The following is a 26,068-nucleotide window of genomic DNA, read 5'->3' on the forward strand; positions in this document are numbered from 1 at the left end:
AAATTTGAATCCTACCTTTTCTACTTAGTACTTGAAGCTACTTGGATATATTGATTAACCTCTCTAGTCCTTGGTTTCCTCATGTATAAAATAGAGGGGTTGACTAATCTAGAAGGTTCCCCTTTAATTCCAAGTGTATGATCCTATATTTGATGTGAGTCTTTTATATTAAGTATTCTTTCATTAATTTAGTATAATCAATGACTGGATATCTACAGAGTACAGAGTTCCTACAGTAGAATGTCATAGTTTATATATGGGAAGAACCTTAGATATCTTCTAGATCAATTTCTCCTTCATTTTTCAGATAAGGAATAGCCAAAATGTCCCAGTTGACAAGAGGCAGTAATTAGCAAAACCGGAATTCAATCACCCATAGTCTGATTCACAATTCAGGGGCTCTTTCCACTATGTTGTAGATGCTAGATACTGTGGGGGGAAAGAAGCAAATTTGATATAGTCCTTTTTTTCCCATCAAAGAATTTATACTCTGGTAGGAAATTTAAATAGACACAGGAGAAAGAAGTTTCAAGAATTCTTATTAGAGGGAACTAAGATATAAGATCCTTACAGAATGAGGCAAAATGCCAAAGTAGTAGCTAGACTAATTTGTCTAAAACACAAAGTATTTTTAAGGGAACTTTGGAAGGTAAACTAGAAGGTTGTTTGGACCAGACCATTGGAGGATTGTGAATGACAGGTTAAAGATTTTATTTTATACAGGAATCCATTAAAGGTATGATGCTTAGAACTGTGTATTAGAAAGACTGCTTTGGTAGCAGTATACTGGGTGGACTAGAGGAGAGAGAGACTAGAAACTAGAGTAGTTAGCAGAACTTTGGTCAAGGCAAGAGACTTAGGGTGATGGGAGTAGTTTCTACTGTAAAGGTATGGGTAAATGCAGCCAACATGGTGAAAGACTTGACAGCTCTAGTCAACTAGATGGGATATAGTCAAATAAAACATAGAATAAAAAATTACTCTGAAATTTATGGCCCATTTTCTGAGACAATCTTTTTGCCATTAACAAAAATAGTGTTTTCAAGAGGAAATGTCTGTGAGGGAGGACAATGAGTTTGAGTTTAAGCTTCTAAAAAGGCATTTGATTGGGAAGGGTTTACAGAAGATTGAGAAAGTAGAACTAAAGTTAGGAAGGGAGGCTAGAATTAGAGGTGTAGATCTAGAGAGTTCTTTGCATAGAAGTTATAGTTGAAGATAAGAAGGGAATGGCCTGCTTGAGGAAATTATGGATGCATTAATAGATTAATTGAGTTGGGTCTTGATTCATAAATAGAGGGAGATAAATTAGCCTTGGAAAAAAATGTTTTCAGAGTCCTACAGGTAGATATTTGTGAAGTGTAGGTGTCAAAATGATAACTAGTGAATCCATATTGAAAGTTATGTAATATTTTCTTTTCTGTAAAATCCTGAATCATCCTATTACATTGACAACAAATGACACTGGATATTTGACTATTCTAGTGTCTGATGATCTCACAATATGAATGGTAAGACTGCTTTCTATGTGTATTGGAATTTTCAAAGAACCACTTGTCTGTCCTATATCCCAACTAATTTTGATCATGGGTTATTTCCACTGTGTGCTTTAACATTTTTTGATCCAAACGTAATGTGGAAGTCATTTAGTTTCCAATTTAATATAATAAAATGTAAATCTAATGAGCTTTTGTTGATTGTTCTATTCTCCCTTCCTCATCCTAATCCCTTTAAAGATTAGTGATATCCGCATTTAAAATACATCAAAAGTAAAATATTAAATTATTATATATTATAATTTATTAAATATATTTTACAATTTTAAAGTGTGATGGTATAAGAAGAGGGAATAAATCTGCCAAAGGAGTACAGTTTTGATTGTATTTGATAGTTTGTGTTTTCCTATATGTAGTAAATTTGGGGTTGTATAAGGAAATCAGAGTAATACTTGTGAAAATTACTTACCCAAGGTTGTAGAGCTAATTGATGGTAGAATTATAACTTAGATATTCTCACCCCTACATGAGTCCTCCCTACCTTTCTCTCCTATATACACTCAACATTCATTCTATGATGGCTTGCTTTTTTTGTACTATTTACATCATTAGATTGTTATGAGAATAAAAATGTGATTTAGAATGTGTAAAAATAGTTTTTAATCCTAAGGCCCTGTTATATATGTGAGAATTGATTGTTGTTATTAAATAATTTACAGGAGAAGAACCTGGGAGCTTGTATCCCTCTGCTCAAATATCAGCATGTGTTTCTAGGTCCTTCCCTTGCAGTAAAAGAAAAGTAGTGATTCTAAACTACTGGGAGATAAGAAATTAATAGCAACAAAAACAATCCTGTCTGATGTAAACCCTCCTTGGATTATATGATGGTAAAATGCTTTTCTGAACTTCCCACAGATAAAATATTCATTGAATTTTTTCCCAGGGTATGTAAATTGCTGAGAGTTCCAATTTGGCAGGAGCCTGCTGTACATAATGGTTAATATTAACCAGATCTGTTAAGTCCTTTGCATTACTGGGCTTTGGAGCTTCTGGAGAAATAATTTAAATTAATTTTCCTCTTTAGGTAGCCATTTCTTTGATGCCTTTATTTTTTTTATTTCTATTTTTTGAAAAATCCACAGTTTGTAAAGCTATCCAAGAATTGAGATAAAATGGTATTTACTCTGCTTTCAGATTTGAGTTATAACTAAAGAAGTCTTAAATGCTTTCCTTAATCCATTCAGTTATCCTATTTCTATTTACTGCACCACATAGTTATCAGAATTTACTCTTCATAGATTGCCACACAATAGGCAGCTTCCCCAAACACTTTATTTTAGAGCATCATAGATTGTTAGTGAGAAAGGGAACTTTAATGAACTAGTCCAACTTCCTCATTATACATATGATCAAATTGAGATCCAGAAAGGTTGTCACTTGGCTAAGATCACCCAGAAAAGTTAGAATAGTTGGAACAAGACCCTAAGCCTTTTGGCTACCAATCCATTACTATTCTCTCTTAGTTTAGAACCATTTAAACTAACCATGGTACTTTTATCTAGAGAGTTATCCTGTTTAATGATAATGGAACAGGAAAGTTCCCAAGATTTTCCATTTTCTATCTAATTTATCAAACCATAAATAATAGGCCATCTTATAGAGGGCATGTCATTCATAATTCAACTTTGAGAACACCTCAGAAGTGAAGATTAATACCCAATTAATCAATAAGCTTTAATTAATAACTTTTAATAATTAAATATTAATTATGATTAATAATTGATTTAATAATCACTGTTAATCATTTATTAATATGTGCTAGTACTGGGCAGACAAAGACAAAAAATTATTCAGTACATACCTTGACAAGTTTACAATCTAGCTGGGGAAAAGACTATATACATTTATGGTCATATGCAAAATAGATACAAAATAATTTGGGGAGAAAGGTACTCCTAGCTAGGATCAGGATTCAGGGTGATATTTAAGCTGAACTTTGAAGGAAACTTAGAACTCTAAAAGAAGGTGAAGGTAAGGAAGAAGTGCACTCTAAGCATAGGAATAGCCTGGCTAAAGGCTTGGAGATTTGGGTTGGTGGGCCAGCTATGAATACAAGACCTGTTTGGTTGAACCATAGTATTCATTTAGGGAACTAATGTGCCAATAAGCCAGGAAAGGTAGGTTTGGGCCAGATTGTGAAGGACTTTAAATGTCAAACAGATCTTACATTTGATCCTAGTAATAGTAGGAAATTATTGGTGTTTATTGAGTAGGATAATGGCATTCAGAGATAGATCTGCACCTTAGGGGAGAAAAAAAAAACAATTTGTCAGTTATGTGAAGAAAGAACTGGCTAAGGATGGATTTGAGACAGGAAGATCAGTACCTACTTTACAGTAGGTAAAGTCTTAAGAGTCTGAGTAATGTACCAAGAAGGAGACAGATATGGAAGCTGTTGTAGAGGTAGAAATGACAAGATTTGGAATTGATGAAATATGTGAGGTTGGATTTTAGTGAATGAATTTATTCACAAAAAGTGAAGAATCTGAAAGAGATTGTGGGTGTGAAAGATCTTGCCCTTGACAGAAATAGAGAAGTTTGGAAGAGAAGTAGATTGGAGAGTAATCATAATGCATTCTGTTTTTGACATGTTTGACAAGTTTGAGATGCGTATAAGACAACTGGTTTTAAATGTCCAAACAGGAAGTTTGAGTTTTCTAGTGGATAGTCTCCAATTGTTCAATTTGAATACCCAGATCAGAATATTGGAGGATCTTAGATCACACAAATTGGAGTTCTGATCAAGAAGATATTCTTTCTCTCTCCCTCTTCTCCCATTCAGCTTCCACCTTCTGTCAGTCTGTCACTGCTTCCTCTTCTCCATTTCACTTTTCCCTCTCTCTCCTTATTTCTGATTTTCTTCCTCTTATCCTCTCCTCTGTCCCTCTTTCTCTTTCCTTTTCTTTTATCTTTTCCCTCCCTTCCCCCTCTTCCTTCTATCTTACCCTCTTCTGTCTGTGTCCCATCTTTTGTTTATCTCCCACCTTCTAACTACCTCTCCTTAGGACTTGCTCACTCTCCTTTCCCTTCTTTCCATCTCAAATCTTTCTTAGAAGAAAATACTCCAAATCTTTGGAATCTGTCACTTGAATTTGAAATGGTAGAACTGACTTATAGTTTCTGGAGAGCTTAAGGGGACCCATAGCTTATCCTTGAGGAGAGATATACAGCATTCACAGCAAAGGCACCATATCAGTTTGTAATGAGGACATTCAGCAGTTTGTAAATTGGGCATTTTCCTGTTGTTTCAGGGTGGCAATCAAGCCTTTTTGTGTGAGACTGTCTGATTTTCATTTTGGAGATTGCTTGCTTTCTATCTAAAGCTATCCAGTACCTTTGAACTCTTTTTGAAAGTAAAGAACCCTTTAAAATGGATATGTGTGTGTTTGTACTGTAGAAAGGTTGAAAATGGTAAACGACGTACAGTAAATCAAAGTTAGAAGTGACTAGATACAAATATATCAACTGGGTTTCACAGTAGCTTGTGCCATTGAAAATTGTATCTGTCCTTATAGGCATTTTTCTTTAGCATGAACTGATGAACAAAACTCCTTCCTCTCAATAGAGAAGTTATTCACTACAAATGCAGAATGGGGCATACAGAGTCAAATACAAGTAGTGTATTTTGCATAACTTTCCTTTGTTACAAGAAAAGACAATATTGGGGAAAGAGAAGACTTTGCAAAACCACAGTAATGTTACTATTTATGGGGGGGGGGAGACAGAGAGAGAACTGGTGAAGTCGAAGACTGAGAACAGAAACAATGATTAAAATGAAAATACCAAACAGTAGATTAACTAAATTCCAAATTTCTTCCTGAAATATAGACTAATTCATAGTGTCAGCACTTTTCACAACCCTCTAATATTGACTATTTCATCTTTTTTTTTTCCTCTTTGATTTTCCTGAGTGTGAAGCAGAACCTCAGGTTTGTTTTGATTTGCATTTCTTTTATTAGTGATTTCTTTTAAAAAACTATTTGTTTTTATACTTGAACTACTTGCTTTCTTGAGGGAATGGATTAATTACAAGGACCAATTTCTGTCCTTGGAAACAGATAACAAAACCTATTTCTCTCCCCTGGCTAGGGTACTATAGTGGTAGAATATTGCCAATGTTGATAGACCTGTGTTACTGGTTTTGATTTACTGTTTTTCTTTGTTACAAAGCAGAAGGTCAGTGGAAGGTAGGTCTTTCTCAAGAAATAATCAGGATGTGAAAAGCAAAAGACATTAAACTTTTTAAAAAATTCAGTTCTTTGTTGTTGTTCAGTTGTTTGCAGTCATGTCTGATTCTATGATCCTATTTTGGGTTTTCCTGAAGTGATTTGCCTTTTTTTTCTTCAGCTCATTTTGCAGATGTAGAAACTTGAGGCAAACAGGGTTAAGTGATTTGAATCAGGAAGATCTGAGTTCATATCTGGTCTCTGACACTTACTAGCTGTATGACCCTGTGCTTGATGACTTCAACTGTGCCACCTAGCTACCCCATGGCTCCTCTTAGAACCTCCTTTAAGGAAGACATCAACAACCCTTTTTGTAGTGGCAAAGAACTGGAAATTGAAAGGATGTTCATTAATTGGAAAATGGCTGGACAACTTGTGCTACAGGTTGGTGATGGAATTCTATTAAGAATGATAAGCAGGATATTTTCAGAAAAAAAAATTGGAAAGATCTTCATTAACTGATACAGAGCAAAATAAGCAGACCTGGGAGAACATTGTACACAATAACTGTAATATTGGATGATGATCATCTGTGAAAATTTGGCGACTCTGAGCAATACAGTTATCATTATCTGGGACAACCCTGAAAGACTTATGACAGGAAATGATTTCCCTCCCTCCTTTCCTTGCTCCCTTGCTCCCTTGCTCCCTTGCTCCCTTGCTCCCTTGCTCCCTTGCTCCCTTGCTCCCTTGCTCCCTTGCTCCCTTGCTCCCTTGCTCCCTTGCTCCCTTGCTCCCTTGCTCCCTTGCTCCCTTGCTCCCTTGCTCCCTTGCTCCCTTGCTCCCTTGCTCCCTTGCTCCCTTGCTCCCTTGCTCCCTTGCTCCCTTGCTCCCTTCCTCCCTTCCTCCCTTCCTCCCTTCCTCCCTTCCTCCCTTCTTTTTCTTTCTTCTTTCCTTTCTCCTTCCTTTTCCTACCTTCTTTTTTTTAACCTCCTTCTCTTCCTTGATTTCACCTTTCCTACTTTATGATTTAAAAACTAGATCTCTCTAGCATGCTCATGATGGAAATATGAAGGTCATTCACTGCTGACTGGCACAGAAGTTTGTCTTGCTTTGTTTTTCATATGGTTTCAGATGATCCTTGTGAAGTTCCAATATGCTTCACCATATCAGTACTAAATTTAGTAAACATTCCCAGCAGACATAGCTCACTTGAGCTTTGAACATTCAAATTCCAGCGATCCTCTACTTTCAGCCTCCCTGGTAGACAGGATTACAACAATGCTCCATAATGCCTGCTGGGGTATTTCTGAAGATGTAGTTCATCTAGAGCTGGTTTTGTAATAATCCGCCTCTTCAGAAGTCTTACTCAAAGCCAAACTCTTTGGTTTCTCTCTTAATGCAGAATGTAGCACCCCATTGTCTGAGTGACTGATGACATTTGGGGAGGGCATTGTTTCAACCCAGACCAGTGATTACAGCTGTGCTCCTTTACCCACTGGGAATAAAAAACTGTTCTTCCCTACTCAGAAAACTTTTAGGCATCTTACTAATAGGAGCATTTTTCTGGTTAAATTTTGTAACCATGTGAGCATTGGTAGGACAGTGACAATTTACCCGCAGACCATTATGTCTTGTATGTGCCATAAAATTAGAGCAATTTTCCCTCATCCTGAAAAAGCATTAAGGAAATATCAGTTCCAAATCATTGTTTCCTATTTTTGGCATGTTAGCCTGCTTCCTCACAGCATCAGCACTTCATGAGGCCTGCTTAATTCTACATTTATTTCCTGAACCATATTTCAGAGGATGTCTTCTTTTTGCCTCATCTGGGTCAGCATTGATACAACTACATGATAAACCTGATAAAGCACTAGATTTCTGCCAACTTTTTTGTTTCAAGTTTTAAAGATAATATCCCAGCCAGAAATCCATATCCAATATGTTTTCCGTCATCTACCCTATTTCTACAGGTTATATTTTGTTAAGATTGACCAGAACTAATACTTCAGTGGCCAGGATTCCCCCAAATGAAATACTTATGTCTATATGACCCTCCCTAAGTAGATGAAAAGCCCAGAGTGTTATACTATCTTGTAAATAAAACCCAAGAAAAGGTACTTTGTGGTCTAGAGTGTAGAGATATGAGAAGAGCAAGAGAGAAACAGATGGTATAATAAGCTAAGGGCCAAAGATACATCAGGATTTGGTTCAAGGATGAGCAGTTGCCCCCAGAAAGTTAATGCTTGAAACTGTACCCATTATATAAATGATACCTTTATTAGGAGAGATCTGGAATTAAAAGTGGGAGGCCATTAATTAGGATATGGGTAGACAAATTGTGATTTATGAAAGTAGGGGAAGGTTATTTGAGCTATGAAAAATGATGAATATGAAGAATTCAGAGAAACATGGGAAGATTTCTCTCAATACATATTGAAGTGAGCAAAAGATGGAAAACAATATACTCAGTGATTGCAAGAGTATAAATGAAAAGAACAATAAATAAAATGAAGTGAATACAATAATTATGGACAGCCTTTGTCCTGGAGAGAAAAAATAGAAAATATATGATTCTCATTTTGTTAAAGAGCAAGAGCTCTCTTGGTATGGAATGTGGTCTATGGAATCAGACATTGAAGATGCTGCCAATTGGTTTTGCTTGACTTTGCGTCTTTCCTTTTAGACGGAATCATACTCAGCTAAAGACTTTACCTGTAAATATATCCAAATGAATTTCAATCCACTTAATATTTGCTAGCAATTCCATGACAGTATGAAATTTGCAAGGGATTTTATAGATATGTCATTTGATCCTCAAAACAATACTGGTAGATAGGTTTCTTTTTACAGATGAAGAAACTGAGGTAGAAAAAGGTTAAAGAATTGTCCACATTCAAAGAACTATCAAGTATCAGAAGCTGGATTTGAACTTGTCTTTCTGATTCCAGGTCATTTGCTCTGTCTGCTGCAATACCTAGCCAGCTTCAGACAGAGTAAAGGAAGGTAGTGTTCAGAGCTTGTGTTTTTGATTATGTGAGTTGTTATTTAAGTTTACTTTAAAAACATATTTTCCAAAAATGATTAGATCTTCTACCTATTAGGCCAAATGTACATATACATTGTGTATGGTGTGTGAGAGTATATGTATCCCATATATATGTATATATTTTTGTATGGCTGAGAAATGATATCATGAATAATGATATTGAAGTTAGAAATGTTACTCTAAAATTGGCTGGAGCATTAGACCTTGAAATGGAAAACCTGCCTTATAATCACACTGTGCATATGCATTATTCTGTTCTTCCACATGACATGCTAGTAATTGACATTTCTGCCTTTCCTACTCAGTCACTGTCACCCTTGCTGCCAGTTCTGCATCTAGCACTCTGGATTTGGCTTTATCTTGATGGAATTCATGGTGTTTAAGACTAACTGACGCAGTGCCATAATAATGAATAGTTTTATCATTGTATTGAAGTCCTGACTTTGGCCGTGAATACTGTGAATGTTACTGGGATTTCTTTTTCTTATGAAACATGCTGTCTCAGTAGGTAATACCCAAATAGAGACCTCAAAACAAAGTTTTTACATTTTAGGAGAAGATTCGACATCATTGATAACAATAAGGGAACCATTAAATATTAAATATTTCACATTTTATTTTTGTGTTTATAAGTGATACAGTGGTGGACAGAGTATTGGATTTAAAGTCAGAGGACTTGTGTTCAAATCTCAAGCTTGCATTTCTTAGCTAACTTTCATTGTTTAAGTTTTCCCAATCTGTAAAACAAAAGAATTGATCTTGAATGGACCTCTAAAACCATTTCTAGCTCTAAATCTATAACATTCCAGAAGTAAATAATTACAGTGAATACTTCTTAACTATAGCTGAACCTTCCATATTGGCTCCATGGAATACTAAGTAATCCTAGAGTCAGGGAACTGGAATTCTTTTTTACTTTGGACCACTATCTTTAGGCTATCTTAGATAAGATATTGTCCCCATTTAAACAACTATTAAGTATCAGAAGCTAGATTTGAACTTGTCTTCCTGATTCCAGATCCTTTGCTTTATCTGCTGCAATACCTAGCCAGCTTCAGAAAGAGTAAAGAAAGGTAGTGTTCAGAGTGTCCCTATATGGAGTAGATCTTCCATGGATCCGTGGTTTCATCAGCACAGATAATTAGACTTTGTTGTTTCTACTTCTATTGCTTTTGTTCATTTCTTCTATAAGAATTCTTTGCAACAAGCTCTATTTCCCAACATATTAAAGACCTTACTCTTATTTTTTTTTAAATATGTATTTCAGGGTACAGTTGGGGTATTCAGACTGTCCATCTGTTAACCTTTACTCCAACTACATAAATAGTCCACCTTTTCTCTTGGTCATCATTCATGTCCTTGATCATGTTTTGGGTGCCATTTAGCATCATTGTTAATATGCTTTAGCCAATTTATACCCATCCTGAATCTTTATGGTAGTGAGGGGTCTCTAGGTTAAATGCTATTTTGATCCTTCTGAGATTGTGTTATCCCATGATTCAAACCCATATATAGCATGGCAGAAAAAAAAATATTACTATTTCTTAAGAAAGGCTTTTGTGTAGTTAGAAATGTGGACCTTTGAAAGTGTTGTGTACTTTGTCAAATGCAATTGAGCTTGACCTCTTAGTATCCTATTTTGGTCATGGCTCATTGTAGTTCTTTAGTGCCTGATCGAGATCTATATGCTGATAGATTTAGAAGGCTACACATTTAAATGCCTGTCATGATCTGTGCAGAATGCATATTTCATCCATTATTTTTCCAGCATGAATGTTAAATCTCTATCAAATGACTACATATTTCATTTTACTTCTTATTATCAATCATGGATTTTATATAATTTTCAATACAAACTTGTTAAAGTCTGAAATAGGCATGCCCTTGCTCATTCATAGGAGATTCCTTATTTGAGAATAAGAACATAGAAGAAGCTGAGAATTTAACATTAAAACAATATGGTATAATAAAATATGTATAATAGTATGTGTATCTATAAATAGCCAAATATACATATACACATAGTCTATTATACTGTATCAATATATATATGTAATAGAGTAATATAATTATTATCACTCTATAGAAAACATCAGTATTGATTATGTAACTAATTGTTAATATAACTATTATGGCATATATATAATATACTATATAATATCATTTTAAGGTTTACAAAGTCCTTTACATGTTACCTCATTTGATCCTCACAACAACCTGTTGGAGCAGGTGCTGTTATTATCCCTATTTTATAGATAAGGAAATTTATACTGAGGGTGGTTAAATGACTCTTTTAGGGTCACACACCTAGTGGGTGATTGAATCAGTATTTGAACTCAGTTCTTCCTGACTCTAATTTCACCACTCTTTTGGCTGGAGCACCCTGTATAATGGAAGGGGCATCAGAAAAGGATTAAGTCAATACTTCATTTTGAGTTTGGGATAGCAATGTGGCTTAGTGGATAGAGCACTGGATTTGGAATTCAAAGGACTAATGTTCCTGAGTTCAAATCTGACCCCAGGCACTTACTCGCTAGTAACCCTGGGCAAGTCAATTAACCCTGGTTACCTCAGTTTCCTCATCTGTAAAATGAGCTAGAGAAGGAAATGGCAAACTACTCTAGTATCATTGCCAAGAAAATCTCAAATGGGATCATGAAGAGTCAGATATTACAACTGAACAAAGTTTGAGTCTTGGCTCCATTTTTGCTACTAGCTATGAGATCTTGGCCAAGTCACAAATTTCTTAAGCATCTCTAAACTTTTCTGTAAAATGGTGAGAATCATCTTCTACACAGTGCTGACATGAGGGTTCAGAGGAAATACTATCAATTAAGACACTTTAGCAATAGGGAATGGATCTGTGATTTCAATTTACAGGGAACTATTATATTTAGTTGGATAAGATTCCTAGTTTTGTTATTTTTCAGAGAAGTCAGTGTTGTATATTTCATCACAGGCCCAAGATGAATCTCTATGTAAATAGAGCATCAAAGTTAAATGAAAAATAAACTGAGTTTTTGTGCCTGAATAATCTCTCAGAGGCTCAGGAAGGTGAAGATTGCAAAATGGAAAAGAAAATCAATAGTCTGTTCTATATTTGTGGAAATATGCTCCCTACAGGCTTCGAGTTATCCATAAGGGAAAAGAGTTAACAAAGGACAAGATAATAAGTTTGTGCTCTGTTTTCCACACCAGAATCTTAATCTTCACCCCATCCTCTGTGTTCATCGTGACTCTTTATAATGACAGATGATTGCAATAGATCCCATCACTTTGTGCTGTGCCGTTAAGGGAGACAAGCGAAGCTGGCTGTTCCTGGCGTCACTTTGGACAAGCATTCTGACTGGCTTTGAGCACAGGTGTTTGAGGAGTTTTCAAATGCATCTGCTGTCACTTGGGAAAATGTAGATAATGAAGTAGTTTCTTTACACTTTCTCTGACAGCCTTCTCTCTCTGCCTCTATGTGCTTTCCTTAATAGGCAACAGAAGAATTGAAATTAAAAAATTTTAAACCACAACTGTAAACTTCTGCTTATTTGAAGGAACTGGAGAATGGAATCTTCCAGTTAATGGAGGATTCCTTTGTAACATACTTCTGGTGTCATTTTTCAAAAAAATAGAATATAACAATACTGAAATATTTCTGAAGATTTGTAATTTCATTGGTTTTGCTTTTCCTTTCATCTACACAGGTCACAATTGACCCATACTTGAGCAGATAGTTTCATGAGTGGCAATAGCCAAATAATTTATGGCAAAAATATTTTTCAAATTTATCTAGACTGATTCTCAGACAATAGACATGCTGTCCTTAGGTCCATATTAATCAAGCCTTTCAATTTAATGGAACCCATCATGAATTATTCAATCAGCATGCATTTATTAAGTAACTACTACATGCCAGACAATGGGCTATGCACTATAATTTCAAAATCCAAAGAATGAAATAATCACTTCTTGAGATGTTTACATCCTAATCAGAGAGATAGCAAGGATACATGTGTACATATGTATGCATATATTATATTTTTATTTATTTTATATGTATATATATATACACAATAAATAAATAAAATGAGTTTAAATATGAAAACATTAAACAGAAAGTATTTTAGTTGGGAGGACACCATTTTATACCAAAGGAGAAAGAGACTTGGAGATAGGAGTCAGCATGAAATTAGACTTGGAACCAGATGATTCTGCATACTCTCTGAGATCCCTTCCAACTCTCAGATTCTGATTGTGAGCTTGGATCAAGTTCTGGTTCTGACACTATCTCTGTAATCATGAAATAGCCACTTAACCCATCCCCAGATGGGTTTCCTTATCTTTAAAATGAAGATTGTAATGCTTTTGCTCCCTGTCTCATAGGGTTTTCTTAAGGTAAATTCTTTGAAACCTTTATAAGGTTGTTTAGTATGAAGTATGACAACTTTGCCCTATCATCATCATCATCATCATATCTATGATCAGTCACACAGCTAATAATTAAATATGGGAATGAAGACTTGAACCTAGGTGTCCCAAATCCTAAGTTCAAAGCTTTTTTCCATGGTAAATTTTTTCCATTACCTACATATTTACAATTAGGCATTGGACTGGTATTTTGAGGAGAATATAAATATAAAATAAACCAAAATCCAGATATCTTTCTTTAACCATTAAATGAACAACCAAAGATCATACAGGTACCTCAGAACTGGTGTGATCTTCATTGAAACATTTCATACAGAGATTCGACTTAAATTAACAAACGTTTACTGAGCACAGATAAAGTACAAAAATGAGTAAGACACAAACCCTGCCTCATGAAGCTTATGGTCTAATAGTGGAATGCTGCTAACCTTTAATAAATCTGTGATCTCATTGAAGTAGGTGCTGATCATAATCCATCTATGTATTTTTCATCCTGAGCAAGCAACTTTTGTCCTTCTTCCATAAATCTTCTAAAGCAGATTCAGTAGGGGATTTCCTCCAGGTCTCTTAACTTTATCTGGGTTCCAGTGTAGAATATGGTTAATCTCCATTTGTTTATGCTTTCTTTGCTCTTGTTCCCTGACCACCTTCTTCTCTTTTTACATATCTCTTTGATATTCCCTACTTTGTTTCTTAGTCTTAATTTATAATGAGTATGGGCTATAATACTGCCACTGGTTTCTCCCTTGCCTTATGTATGAACCCAGTTTAACCTTTTCAGAGGAAATGGGAACACAAAGATACAAATAAACTAAAATACATCATAAAACTGGGTTAATGCATAAAGCAAAGAAAGAATGCTATAGAAAATTTGAGGGAGAAGACTGATGATAATAATAACAGAAGCTAACATTTATAGAGCAATTACTATATGTCAGGCACTGTGCACTTTATAAATGTTACTCCACTTGTTCCTCACAACAGCCCATCAAGGTAGATGCTATGATTATCTCTTTTTTGCAGATGAGGAAACTTTGGCAAAGAATTGTTAAATAATTAGTCCTGAGTTACCCAGTTAATGATTTTCTAAGGCTGAATTTATCTCATCTTCCTTGATGTCCTGACGAAATTCGGTCTTCCCAATGCTAGATCCAGTTCATCTCCTTGCTGCCAAAACCTCTAATCACCCTTTGATTATGACTGACAAATATAACCCCAAATAGTACCTTTTTTTCAGATGTTAAAAAATAATTTTGGCCCTCTGTTTTTATAAGAAAGATACAAGTGACAAGTATGCATTTTTATTGGCTTTCCTTCATGGATAGAAGATTCCTCTTCCTCATCTCTGGCTCTTGGCTACTTTGATTCCCTTTAAGTCCTAAATAAAATTCTATCTTCTTCAGGAAACCTTTCTCAATCTCTCTTAATTCTAGTCCCTTCTTGATTAGTTTCTATTTATCTTGTATATAACTTATATTTGTTGTTTCTTCTATTAGGTTGTGAATTCCTCCAGAACAAAGACTGTCTTTTGCTTTTCTTTATATCCCTACAGTTTAGTAGTCCCACTAGGCTCAACCTCCAGGGTGATGGTACTTAATGTTTATCGACTAACACATAACAGTGATTTCCAGTATGGAATCAAGATTAATGAGTATTTATTATATGTATACAATTAGTCACATCAGAGCAGCTAGATTTTACAGTGGATAGAGCTCCAGGTCTCAAGTCAAGAAGAGTCATCTTCCTGAGTTCAAATCCAGCCACAGATATTTACTAGCTGTGTGACTCTGGGCAAGTTACTTAGCCCTCTTTGCCTTAGTTTCCTCATCCTTAAAATAAGCCAGAAAAGGAAATGATACTCCAGTATTTTTGCCAGGAAAATCCCAAAAGGAGTCACAAAGAGGAAAACTAAAACAACTGAACAACAACAACAATTAATCACATGAGTTCTATAGATAAAATATAATATTACTGTCCAAAAGACTATTTTAAGCCCAAATAGGCTATTCCTCTAATATACTCCTAAAATATGATCCCTTTGAAAGGAAGAAAAAGGTCTATAGCAATTGAATATTGGCTACCCTTATATTCATACATATTTTGGGGAAATCCAAACCAATGTGATTTTTTTCCCTTCTGAGAAAGAGGTACACTACATACAGTAAATAATTAATAAATTTTAACTGAATATATATCATTTATGAAGAACTACTCCTATATAAATCCTAGCCAAAGAAAATGGTTAAATTGTAGGGCCTTGGGAGTTTAGAATCCAGAGAGCCTAGTTAACTTTTTTCTTTCCTTTTTACAATTTTAGACAGGAAACGCTTTGTTTTTAAATGTATCTGCACATATACAGTGTTTATGATAATTTTTAAAGCACCTGTTTCCAAACAGAAACTGGAATATCATACATAATAACAATAAACAAAAATTAAGCCAAACTGGGCTTGATGCCCAGAAAAACTAGCCAAACTCTTAGAACTTGGCAAAAAAAAAAGAATAAGCTGGTGAAAAAGAAGCTACAGTAAGAGGATACTGAAGCTGGGTGGCATGAGGTATGAAGCTTAGAATCATCTTAACCAGACTCTTCCTTTTAAAGACCAATAAACTGAGGCCAAGGAAAGTGATATGATCTCCCCCAAACCTCCACCTCAATAAGTGTGGTCCTAGCTAACAAACTTTTTGGGTTTTTTTGTTGTTGTTATTTGTTGTAACAAATAATTAATTTTTTTAATTAAAAAAGATCAGATCTCTCAAGGATAACTACTACCAACCAAGAATCATTTTCAAGTATTAGGAGGAGTGATAGATGGAAGATGAATTTGATCTTTTCTGCTTAGCCCTGGAGGGCAAAAATGGAAGCAAATGATGGGAGTTATAGAGGCATATTTTGGCTGAATGTAGGTTTACATGGTTGTAGTCTGCCATGTTAAAATACTTTTCACAATTTGAACTTTCCAAAACAGAATGAGCTATAGTGGATAGTAGCATATCCCTTAGTGTATTCTTAAGTCTGTATGTTGTTAAGTCTTTCTCTTCCTAACTCTGTTTGGGGTTTTTTTCTTGGTAGAGATATTATAGTGGTTTGTTATTTCCTTTTCCAGCTCATTTTACAGATGAGGAAAATGAGGCAAAAAAGGTGAAATGACTTGCCTAAGGTTACACTGCTAGGAAAGATATGAGGCCAGATTTTAATTTAGGAAGATGAGTTTTCCTGCCGGCTGGCTGGTTCCTCTATACCTAGATGGCTCTCAGTGTTATTAGTTGCAATTGATCTCTATGCCCTCTTCCAGTTCTTCAGATTCTCTGTATAATAAGAATCCCTTTGTGAAAACCAGTCAGCTCCCCCTGACCATGTCATCAGTCTTACAAGGTTGTCATTGTAATGTTGCTGCCTTACAACCTGATCTTGGGTTGTCTTTCTGAACAATTATAACACATTTGAATTCTATGGGAAGAAATAGACCAAAAGAATGTGGAATGTCCTAGCAACTCTAAGTAAAGGTAGCAAGAAAAGGCTTCATGTTTCCCTGAAATGCCTAAAGACCATATGATTTACATAAACAAACAAGGAAATCCTCTTTGTGTGTTTAGGGGTGTGTATCTAATACAGGAAGCCATGTTTTCCTGTTATTGAAAGTTGCCTTTAATCTTTTAGGCACATTTCAAGACCTGCATATGTTCAAGGTGTGTTGTTTCCTTGAGTCTTAAAACACAGCAGTGGTTTTCTGGTTGGGCAGATCTATGTGATGTGACTTACAGATAATCCTTTTTTTTTTTTAATGAAAGATGCAAATAATGAATTTTAAATGGGTGAAAAGAACCCATCCATGTTAGGACCTGCATTTCTGGATTTCATTAAGGGAAAGGCTTTCCTATATGGATATTTTAAACAGGTTTAGACTTTAAGTTGTACTATGACTCTAAAAAACTAGAGGCTATATAATCTATGAAAAAAATGAATATTCATCTTCAATCAACAAGTTTTTATTAAGCTCTTACTAAGTGCCTTTTCCAGTAGTATGGAAAAAAGCAAACCTGGAAATCATGTTGGTAAGGCAATTTCAGGGCATTATTAGCCAAGTCCTTCCTCAATAAGAGAATAAAAAAGCTGTCAAATATTCAGCAAAGGGCAAGATGGAAATTTTCCAATGACATTTGGGAGGGAGGTACTGCTTTGCCCTGAAAAGAATAATCTCTAACCCCCATGCATCTATTAAGCTCCTTGGTTCCCTTCAGGCACCACCATTAACATAGCTTTTAACTATCCTTTTCTTTAGTAATCTTCAAGTAACTAAAGCATATCATATCATATCTCGACATGTGCAACAGAGACCCTCTTTTTTTTCAGTACTGTAAGAACCGTGTTTGGTTTTAAGTATTTGATGAAATTGTTTCCATGAATGGGACCTGTGATTGCCTTGCTCAGTAAAAGACTGGCCATGATGCAGATGGTATTCTAAGTAAGTTTTTGAAAAAAGCTATACTGGCCATTCTCAATCTTCCTTGTAGGGTGCTTTTAAGTTCTTTTGCTTAGCTATAGGAAATTGTACTCTCAGCTCTTTGATGACATTGAATAAGCTGTCCCTAAAGTCTATTTACTTGAAAAACTGGATCTTTTTTTTTCTCCTTTTTACTTATCTTTCCTCCATTCATTTCTCCTTCATGGGTCCTGCTTCTTGCCCCTGAATTACTATGCTGAAATGACAGAGGATAGAGCAACATACTGCATAGAGGTTAGCTATTTTATGATGCCAAAATATAATTTAGGTGGGGAAACACTCTAAGATATTTAATTCCTTAGTTGATACCTCTTCTTAAAAGATTCAGTAGATCCAAGATCTCATCAAGATGGGATTATTTTCTTTTATTGGCAGAAATAGAATCAAATCCCAGACTTAACTCTTGTCCTTATCCCATTAAACCTTTGCAAGGGATCCACCTAATAACCTGAGGGCTCTGTTCTGGGTCTCTTGACAGTGTGGTTATACCATAGGAGCATATTAAGGCATGTATCCTTGCACTAACATGTACTAAAGGAGTCTTTCAAACATAAGTTACATTGGTAGACATTATTTCCTCTCTTGGGAGTTACCCATACCAATGGAAATCATTGTGTTTATATATTCATCTGTGTATACTTCCTACAAAATATAGGAATATATATGTATATGTATATATATAAACAATATACATATGGGTTGTGTATGCATGTATATGTACACACAATTTTCAGCTTGTTTTTTTTTTAATAAACACATTGAGAAATAACAAGAATACATAATACTTTTTTTGCATTGTATTATCTGATCTTCACAACACTGTGAAGGTTATAACCCGTAGTATTACCCCTTTTTTTATAGAAAAGGCCATCTGAGGCTGATGATCACATATGTTAGACTTAGAACATAAACCCAAGTTTTCACGACTCTTAAGTCTTAACACTCTCTATTTTTCCATGCTACCTTTGTAAAAGGGGTTGGGGACCTGCTGGTATATTATTCTGAGAGGTGACAATTCCCAGTGTAAAGTTAGGAATAGCTAGGAGATGAAGAGATCATGAACATGGATAGAGATACTGAAATAATAAAGAAGTCAGATAACTTTCTATATTCTTTTAAATTTGATTGTTTTACAATTTGGTGGTCTTATCATAATTATAATTATAGTGATCTCTGATCTGTTACAATAATTCTAAGAACTGCAGATATAGTCACATTAACCATAAACATAAGAATTCATTTGAAAACCAAAGATGAATTGTTTTCTAGATTTTCTTCCATTTGCTTTCAGGTGTCCCTAGCTATTTTTCATTACTTAGGTAGATCCCCAAAGTTCTTCCAGCCAGATGCCCTGACTATTCTTTTCTAAGATCATTGAGAATTGTCTCCGAGTTTCTTCACAAGCTATATTTTCTCCCTTCTTAATCCTGAAATGAAACTTTCCATTTGCCATACCAGATTTGATCTCATTAGAGTTTTGCCCAACTCTCTGTAATGTAATCTTTATATTTTGTTTTGGATATTTTATTTTCAGTCTCTAGCCTACTCTTTTCACTTTAGGCTTGTTAAAAATCCTTGTTATCTGGGTCATTGTCTTGCCATTTCTGAAGACTGAGAATTTTGGAAGACAGTTCCAGCAATCTGGGCTACACACCCAGGAAAAAACCTACCCATCTTATTTTCTTTAACACCTGACCCCAAAGCTCACTGGATCCTGACCAGCCTTTACCTCCCTTTACAATATAGGAAAACCATAGCTTCCAGGAAATATATATATATATTTCCTGGAAGCTATGGTTTTTTATTTTTTTATTTTATTTTTATTTATTTTATTTTATTTAAAATCTTGTTGCTTTGTCTTGGTCACTTTTGCACATTCATATTTCATCTCATCTAGACTAAATTTTTCTTCCAAAATTTTTAATGACAAATTTCCACATAAGTTCTCCAAAGTCATCAAATCTATATTGACTCTCTCCCTTCTTTCCTCCCCCCTCCTGCAGCTGACAAGGAATTCAGTCTTGGACTGTAAATTCTAAAAGATCCAAGAACTATGCTTCCCCCCACCCCCCTTTCCTCTTCCCTTAATACCTAGCCCAATGCTACATGTATTCTAGGTCCTCATTAAATGCTGCTTTTTGGAGTGAATGAAAAGAAACACTAACTAGGAATTGGTCTTTTTTGTGTATTTTTTTTTCTGCAGTGACAAACAAAAAGCCCACACAAGCATCTATCACAAAGGTCAAACAGTTTGAAGGCTCTACATCCTTTGTACGACGGTCTCAATGGATGCTTGACCAGCTTCGCCAGGTTAATGGTATTGATCCTAACCGGGTGAGTGAAATGTTCAATGCTGAGTAAAGGAATTATATTCAGAAGGTGATTCTTTTTGATTTTCTGTCTCTGACTTTTATTGGCAAAGCTCATTTCATGATTTCATTTATATTACAAAAAATTTCTCTGGTCATAGCTCTTCTCATCCACACAGATCCTAATATTTTTCATCTGTTATGTAACCAGGAACTAACAGGGGTCCCCTTTGGAGGAGAAATTCTGCCTTTGGTAGTTCATATAATCATGGTCATGACTTTTGTAACCCACTGCCAGCCCAGAGAGCTTTAAATATATGTTTAACTACTACCAGGGGAAATGCTATGTTTGTCTCAGAAAATTACAGAAATTCCAAGACTTATTTGAAATTTTTCATTATGCCTTATTTAGGTTGAAAAGGTCAGGCTTTTTACAGTAGAATTATCCAACCAGCAGTATATTACCTTTCCCCTGGAAAGAAGAAAGAAAATAGCTGATTATAATGGATGACTAACATAGACGATATTCACTGCATGGATTAGCTTGGCAGGAGAGAGGAGGGTCTTTTGTGACAGAAGGTTATATGCATGATTAATAAGATGAGATGCAGAAACATAAAAGAATTAGTTTTCTGGTGTTAAAAAAAAAACCCTAAAAAATCATACATTCCAAGTAAAGAATCGACTCTTAGTCAAGAGTAGTTTTAGGACCAGAGACAGAGGTGGGGAGATCTTTAAATTCCTCTCAAGTACAACCCCCTCATTTTGTAGATGAGGAAACTGAAGTTCAGAGATTGACTTGTCTAGTGTTGCATAGCCAGAAAATATTGAAGGTAGGATTTAAATTTAGATTTTCCTGAGTCCCAATCTAATACTCTAATACTCTATCCACTACTCTAAGCTGTCTCTCTTTTGTGATAGGTGATCTCTAAGAATATTCATAACCTCTATAAAAGTTGGATAATTATAATAGTGGTTATCATCAGCATGATAGCCTAGCCTATATACATATACACATACAGTTTAAGGTTTGTAAAGTGTTTTCCAAATATTCTGTTATTTAATCCTCATAGCACTGTAGATAGGTACTATTATTATTCCCATTTTACAGAAGATACTGAGGCTCATATATTAAATAAGTTGCTTAGGCTCTCACAGTAAATGTCTAAAAGAGGATTTCAATTTCTATCCTTCTGATTCCAAGTCTAATACTCTGCCCAGTGCACCAGCTATCCTCCCATGTGCATTGCATGCTAATAGAGTCTAATATTTAGACCAAAATTCCCGGAAAGCAACTGATCCTTTATAGCTTCCTTAGAAAGAAATGAATTGATAATTGTCATTTTTATCATGTAATACATCTTAGTTTTTCTGGTGTTTCTTCTCCAGGATTCTGCAGAATTTGATTTGCTATTTGAAAATGCTTTTGACCAATGGGTGGCCAGCACAGCTTCAGAAAAATGTACCTTTTTCCAGATTCTCCATCACACTTGTCAGCGATACCTCACAGACAAGAAGCCAGAATTTATTAATTGTCAGTCCAAGATTATGGGAGGTAAGTAGTGTCTGCTGATCACTTTGTTGCCTTAGATTTCTTTTATCAATGACTTAGTTTCTCAGTGGAACAATTTGCTGCTATATAGTATTGAGAATAGATAAAAGAAAAGTTACCTTGGAATATAATGTGAGTAAAATTTATTTGGAGTATTCCATCTTCTGATAAATGTAAATATCTTGGTGTTTTTACTATACTCTGATAGCTTTCAGAAGAATAAACTCCTTAGCTGAAGTAACTTATTCTATACTGTTTTTCTATAAGATCCATCTAACCCAGTTTTCCTACTTTTTTCTCTTAAATTTCACTCAAGGAAACTATATAGCTTTTCTAATGTGCTTTTCCCCTTACTTTGCATTATGATTTTAAATATTTTAATATTGAATGCTCTTCTGTAGATAGTATATAGCATCCTATTTATTCTAACCTCACTGACATATCGATGTATGCTATTCATTTTCTAATTCCTTATGTTCTTGACACAGCTAAAATAGAATGATCCATGTAAAGCTGAGTTCCATTTGTGGGAGAAATTATTAACATCATCATCATACTTACAAGTCTGAGGCACTATGCCTCTTAAGCAAGACTCCAGTAATGTTAGAGACTCTGACACATGGTAGTATATCTTGGGGGTGCTTCCAGACATAACAGAAATGGGAAACCCTGAATTCTCTTTTCTTCTTACTGTATTCCATTTTTTTCAAACTGAATGTGACTAACAAGGTGGAAAAAGCTGGAGCAGAGTCAACCCCCAGGCAAAGTTTTTAAGGAAAAAAAGATATATTATTGCATATGTTTATAAAGAAATTCCTAACAAAGCTATCCAAAGAAAAGAATGACCTGCCTTAGGAGGTAATGAGTTTCCCTTCCCTGGAAATGTCTAAGCAAGGTTTGAAATGGGCCTCTTAGGAATTGCTATAAAAGAGATTCTTGTTTGAGGTATGAGATTGGAAGAGTTGACCTGAATCCTTCATATGCTGTGGCTCTGAGTTGCTCAGAAAAGAACTTTTGAACCTAGCCCATTTTCTGTTTTGGCTTTTATATTTATAACAGCTCTCCACTATTTATAAAACACTCATGGCACACCTGTTAATTAGTTCAAATATCACTCTTATTTTATAGTAAAAGAAACAGGATTATAGAATTTAAAATTATATACTTATATGACTATATGGTTAGTAAGTGACAGTCATGCCATAAATCCATCTTTTCTTTTGACTCCAATCCATTTCTTCTACTAAGGTCATTGCATCATAGGTCTAATCCAGGTTCCTCATTTTAGAGATGAGGAAATTGAGGACCAGAGAGGAAAAATTACTTACTCAAGTATATATCGGTTATAAATAAAAGACCTCCAATTTGAAACATGGTCTTAACTCCAATCCCTACTCTATCCACTACCTTAGAGCTTTTCTCTTTGTCATTTCCTTCTCTGGCTTATTTTACAGATGAGGAAACTGAGGCAAACAGGCTTACTCTTTGTGATTGTATGATAAATGCATGATTATACCAACAGAGTGGGGAAGATTGTAAAAATTAAATCTCTAATAATGGAAAAATATTATAGTGGATTTATGAAATGATCAATGATCATTAGAAATCAAGGAATAAAGAGAATAAAAAATAAAAACCATGTGGCCATGGCTGATCAGCCAGTTCAAACACCCACCTTACCACTACCAAGCTGAGGACCAGAAGTAAAGAGGTGGGACCCTTCACATCTTTGCCTAATATCCCCTGTCTATAGGAAGTATGTAAGGACAGGAAGTCAGTGGGCTCCTGGGAAATGTAGTTCTTTTTTTTAGGGTAACAGATTTTCAATTTTACAAGATGAAGGGGTGATAATCTGTTTTAACATAATAACTCTTAGTTTTCTTTTTTGATATAGCCTTAAATTAGAAAACAAACTTTTGACTGATTTCAAGACAGATATTTAGTTGAGGATGACATTTAGAGACCAAGCATGTACACAAATCACTTACCTAGATGGTAGAAATTTCTTGAATGAATATAAGGAATAGGTTGTTATTCATCACAGCTGATATTATATATGTGTGTATATAAATATTTTGTATCTATTATCCATATCCTATGTAAAATGTATTGTTGTATTCATCTTCATTATCAGTGCGACTAAAGTATGTCACATTCCTCAAAAAGGAAGATGTTGACTGACGTCATCAGAACAATGAGAGATTCTTCATGAGAGTGAAATCCAAGTTTTCTGTAATGTTTTTCTCTTCAGTTCTAGATGGATATGAGAGATGATGGGTAGTGCCTGCTTTCATCACAGTGGACATATGCTAAATGCAATAATGAAAAATATTAGATGCTGTGATTTTAATGTAAGGAAATACTGGAGACTAATTTCTTACCATTCAGGAAATTAGAATATAGCTTTTTTCCCCATATTATTAACACACAAAATTTCAAGAAACTGGCCTATTTAGTCTAAACTTAATGTAGAAGATCGCAGAAAGTTAATCACTTCTTACCTATATGACCTTGTCAGTTAGACTCTCTGGGCTTCATTTTCCTAATTTGTAAAATGGACTAGATGAGCTCTTGGGATTCCTTCCTGCTATAAATCTATATTCATAGACACAGAGATCTTTTTTGCTAAATATGAAAGTTACTCTAAACACATGGTTTTTTCCTTGTTCTTCACAAAGAAGATAGTTTGCTGTTTTCAGTATGAAATTTGACTATTTCCTTTGTCATCTAGTTTCTTGCTCAGACATTTCCCTCCTCTATAACAAGTCCTATCTCTTATTGTCATGCTGAATTCAACATTTCCTGATTAGGATAATAAATCACTCTGATAAGACAGCAGAGCTCCTTAACTGTGGAGTCACCATTGGAAATGTGGAATTCTAGACTATGTAATGTCTATGAGTTGCCCTTGGAGCAGGACTCACATTATGGATTCCTGTCTTTCCTTTTCCACTATGAATGTAGGATATGAATGAGAAGACAAGAGGAACCCAGTGGTTTTCTTTTTCCTTCTTCTCTTGGAAAAGACCAGTGGTTTATCCCCCAGACTTTCTATTGCCTCCAGATATCTTCCACTCTTTTTAAAAAATCTTTTTCATATTTCTCCTGCTAGAACACATTGCTCATGTTTTCGTGTACTTACTAAGTGGCACAGTGGATAAAGTGCTAAGCTTAGAGTCAGGAAGATTCTCCTTTCTGAGTTCAAAGCCAGCTTCAGATACTTACCTAGCTATGTGACCCTAGGTAATTCACTTCACCTTGTTTGCCTCAGTTTCATCATGTGTAAAATAAACCAGAAAAGGAATGAGCCAACCACTTTGTCTTTGCCAAGAAAACCCCAAATGGGGACCACAAAGTGTTGGACACAACTGAAAATGGCTGATTAACAAATACTAACTAAAGCGTCACTAAAATTATGTGTGTGAGGGGGGGGGGCAGCTGGGTGGCTCAGTGGGTTGAGAGTCAGGCCTAGAGGCGGGAGGTCCTAGGTTCAAATCTGACTTCAGACACTTCCCAGCTGTGTGACCCTGAGCAAGTCACTGAACCCCCATTGCCTAGCCCTTACCACTCTTCCGCCTTGGAGCCAATACACATTATTGATTCCAAGATGGAAGCTAAGGGTTTTAAAAATAAACAAACAAACAAATAAATAGATGAATAAATAAATGAATGAATAAATAAAATAAAAAGAAAATTATGTTTTGGCCCCAAGATTTACATGCTTCCTTTTTATCACTAACTTATTTGTTTGACCAAGAATGCTCTGATGTCTTGAAACCCCTCAAATTTTTGCCACGCTTTAACCCCAGCTGCTCCTGCTAATTATCATGCCACCACAGGCCCTATCTTTTTATACTTTTCTTTACCCTTACCCGCAACTCATGACAAGACTGTAATTGGTAGCTCTACACTCAACAACAAAACATTATATCTGTTGGATAGAGTAAAGCCAAATGTAGATAGTCTGCAATAGGGAAGAATTAGCAAATGCATAAAGTAGAATCTTGCTTATAGCTGTATTGTGGAGCATCTTGTTAATTCCAGAAAGTTCTGGGAGATGTATGGTGTAACAACAGAGGGGTTTTTGGTTAAAAAAAAACAAACAAACAAACCTGGATTTACATTCTGCCTGATACTAACTAGCTGTGTGTCTCTGGAAAAGCCACTAAATCTCTTTATCTCAAGTAACTCCCTTTGCTTTGCCTTGCCTAGCAGGTCATAAACTAATTGTTATCTACATTAATGGAAGTTCCTACATGGAGAGTTCCTTGAATTGATAAAATTACAAATCTTTCACACATCTAGTAAGAAAGATTCAGTGGCTTGATTAGATTTCAGACTGGGAATCTATTGACTAAACTTAAATCCTAAACTATTAGGGAATTAAAATCTGTAATTTACTGATGGGAATACATGGTTTTAGTCAGTACAAAACATGGTATTTGAACAAGTGATTGGCCCTGATAACAAAAGTATAAACTGTATTCTAAAAGATCAATTTGCTAATTTCCCCTT

The 26,068-nt window shown here is 35.2% G+C and overlaps 1 protein-coding gene across 5 annotated transcripts in view; it reads left to right on the plus strand.

Annotated features, from left to right (window-relative positions):
- The window catches only part of STXBP6 (syntaxin binding protein 6), a 382,595-nt gene that overhangs the window by 282,657 nt on the left and 73,870 nt on the right, over positions 1-26,068 (plus strand). For all 5 annotated transcript variants that reach the window (XM_007472541.3, XM_056810449.1, XM_007472542.3 and 2 more), the window contains exons 3-4: positions 19,896-20,026; positions 21,391-21,556. In XM_007472541.3, coding sequence (XP_007472603.1) covers positions 19,896-20,026; positions 21,391-21,556 — 297 coding nt within the window. The remainder of the gene's footprint in view (positions 1-19,895; positions 20,027-21,390; positions 21,557-26,068) is intronic.

Source organism: Monodelphis domestica, chromosome 1, assembly GCF_027887165.1.
Source record: "Monodelphis domestica isolate mMonDom1 chromosome 1, mMonDom1.pri, whole genome shotgun sequence".
In the NCBI taxonomy this organism is placed as follows: Eukaryota; Metazoa; Chordata; class Mammalia; order Didelphimorphia; family Didelphidae; genus Monodelphis; species Monodelphis domestica.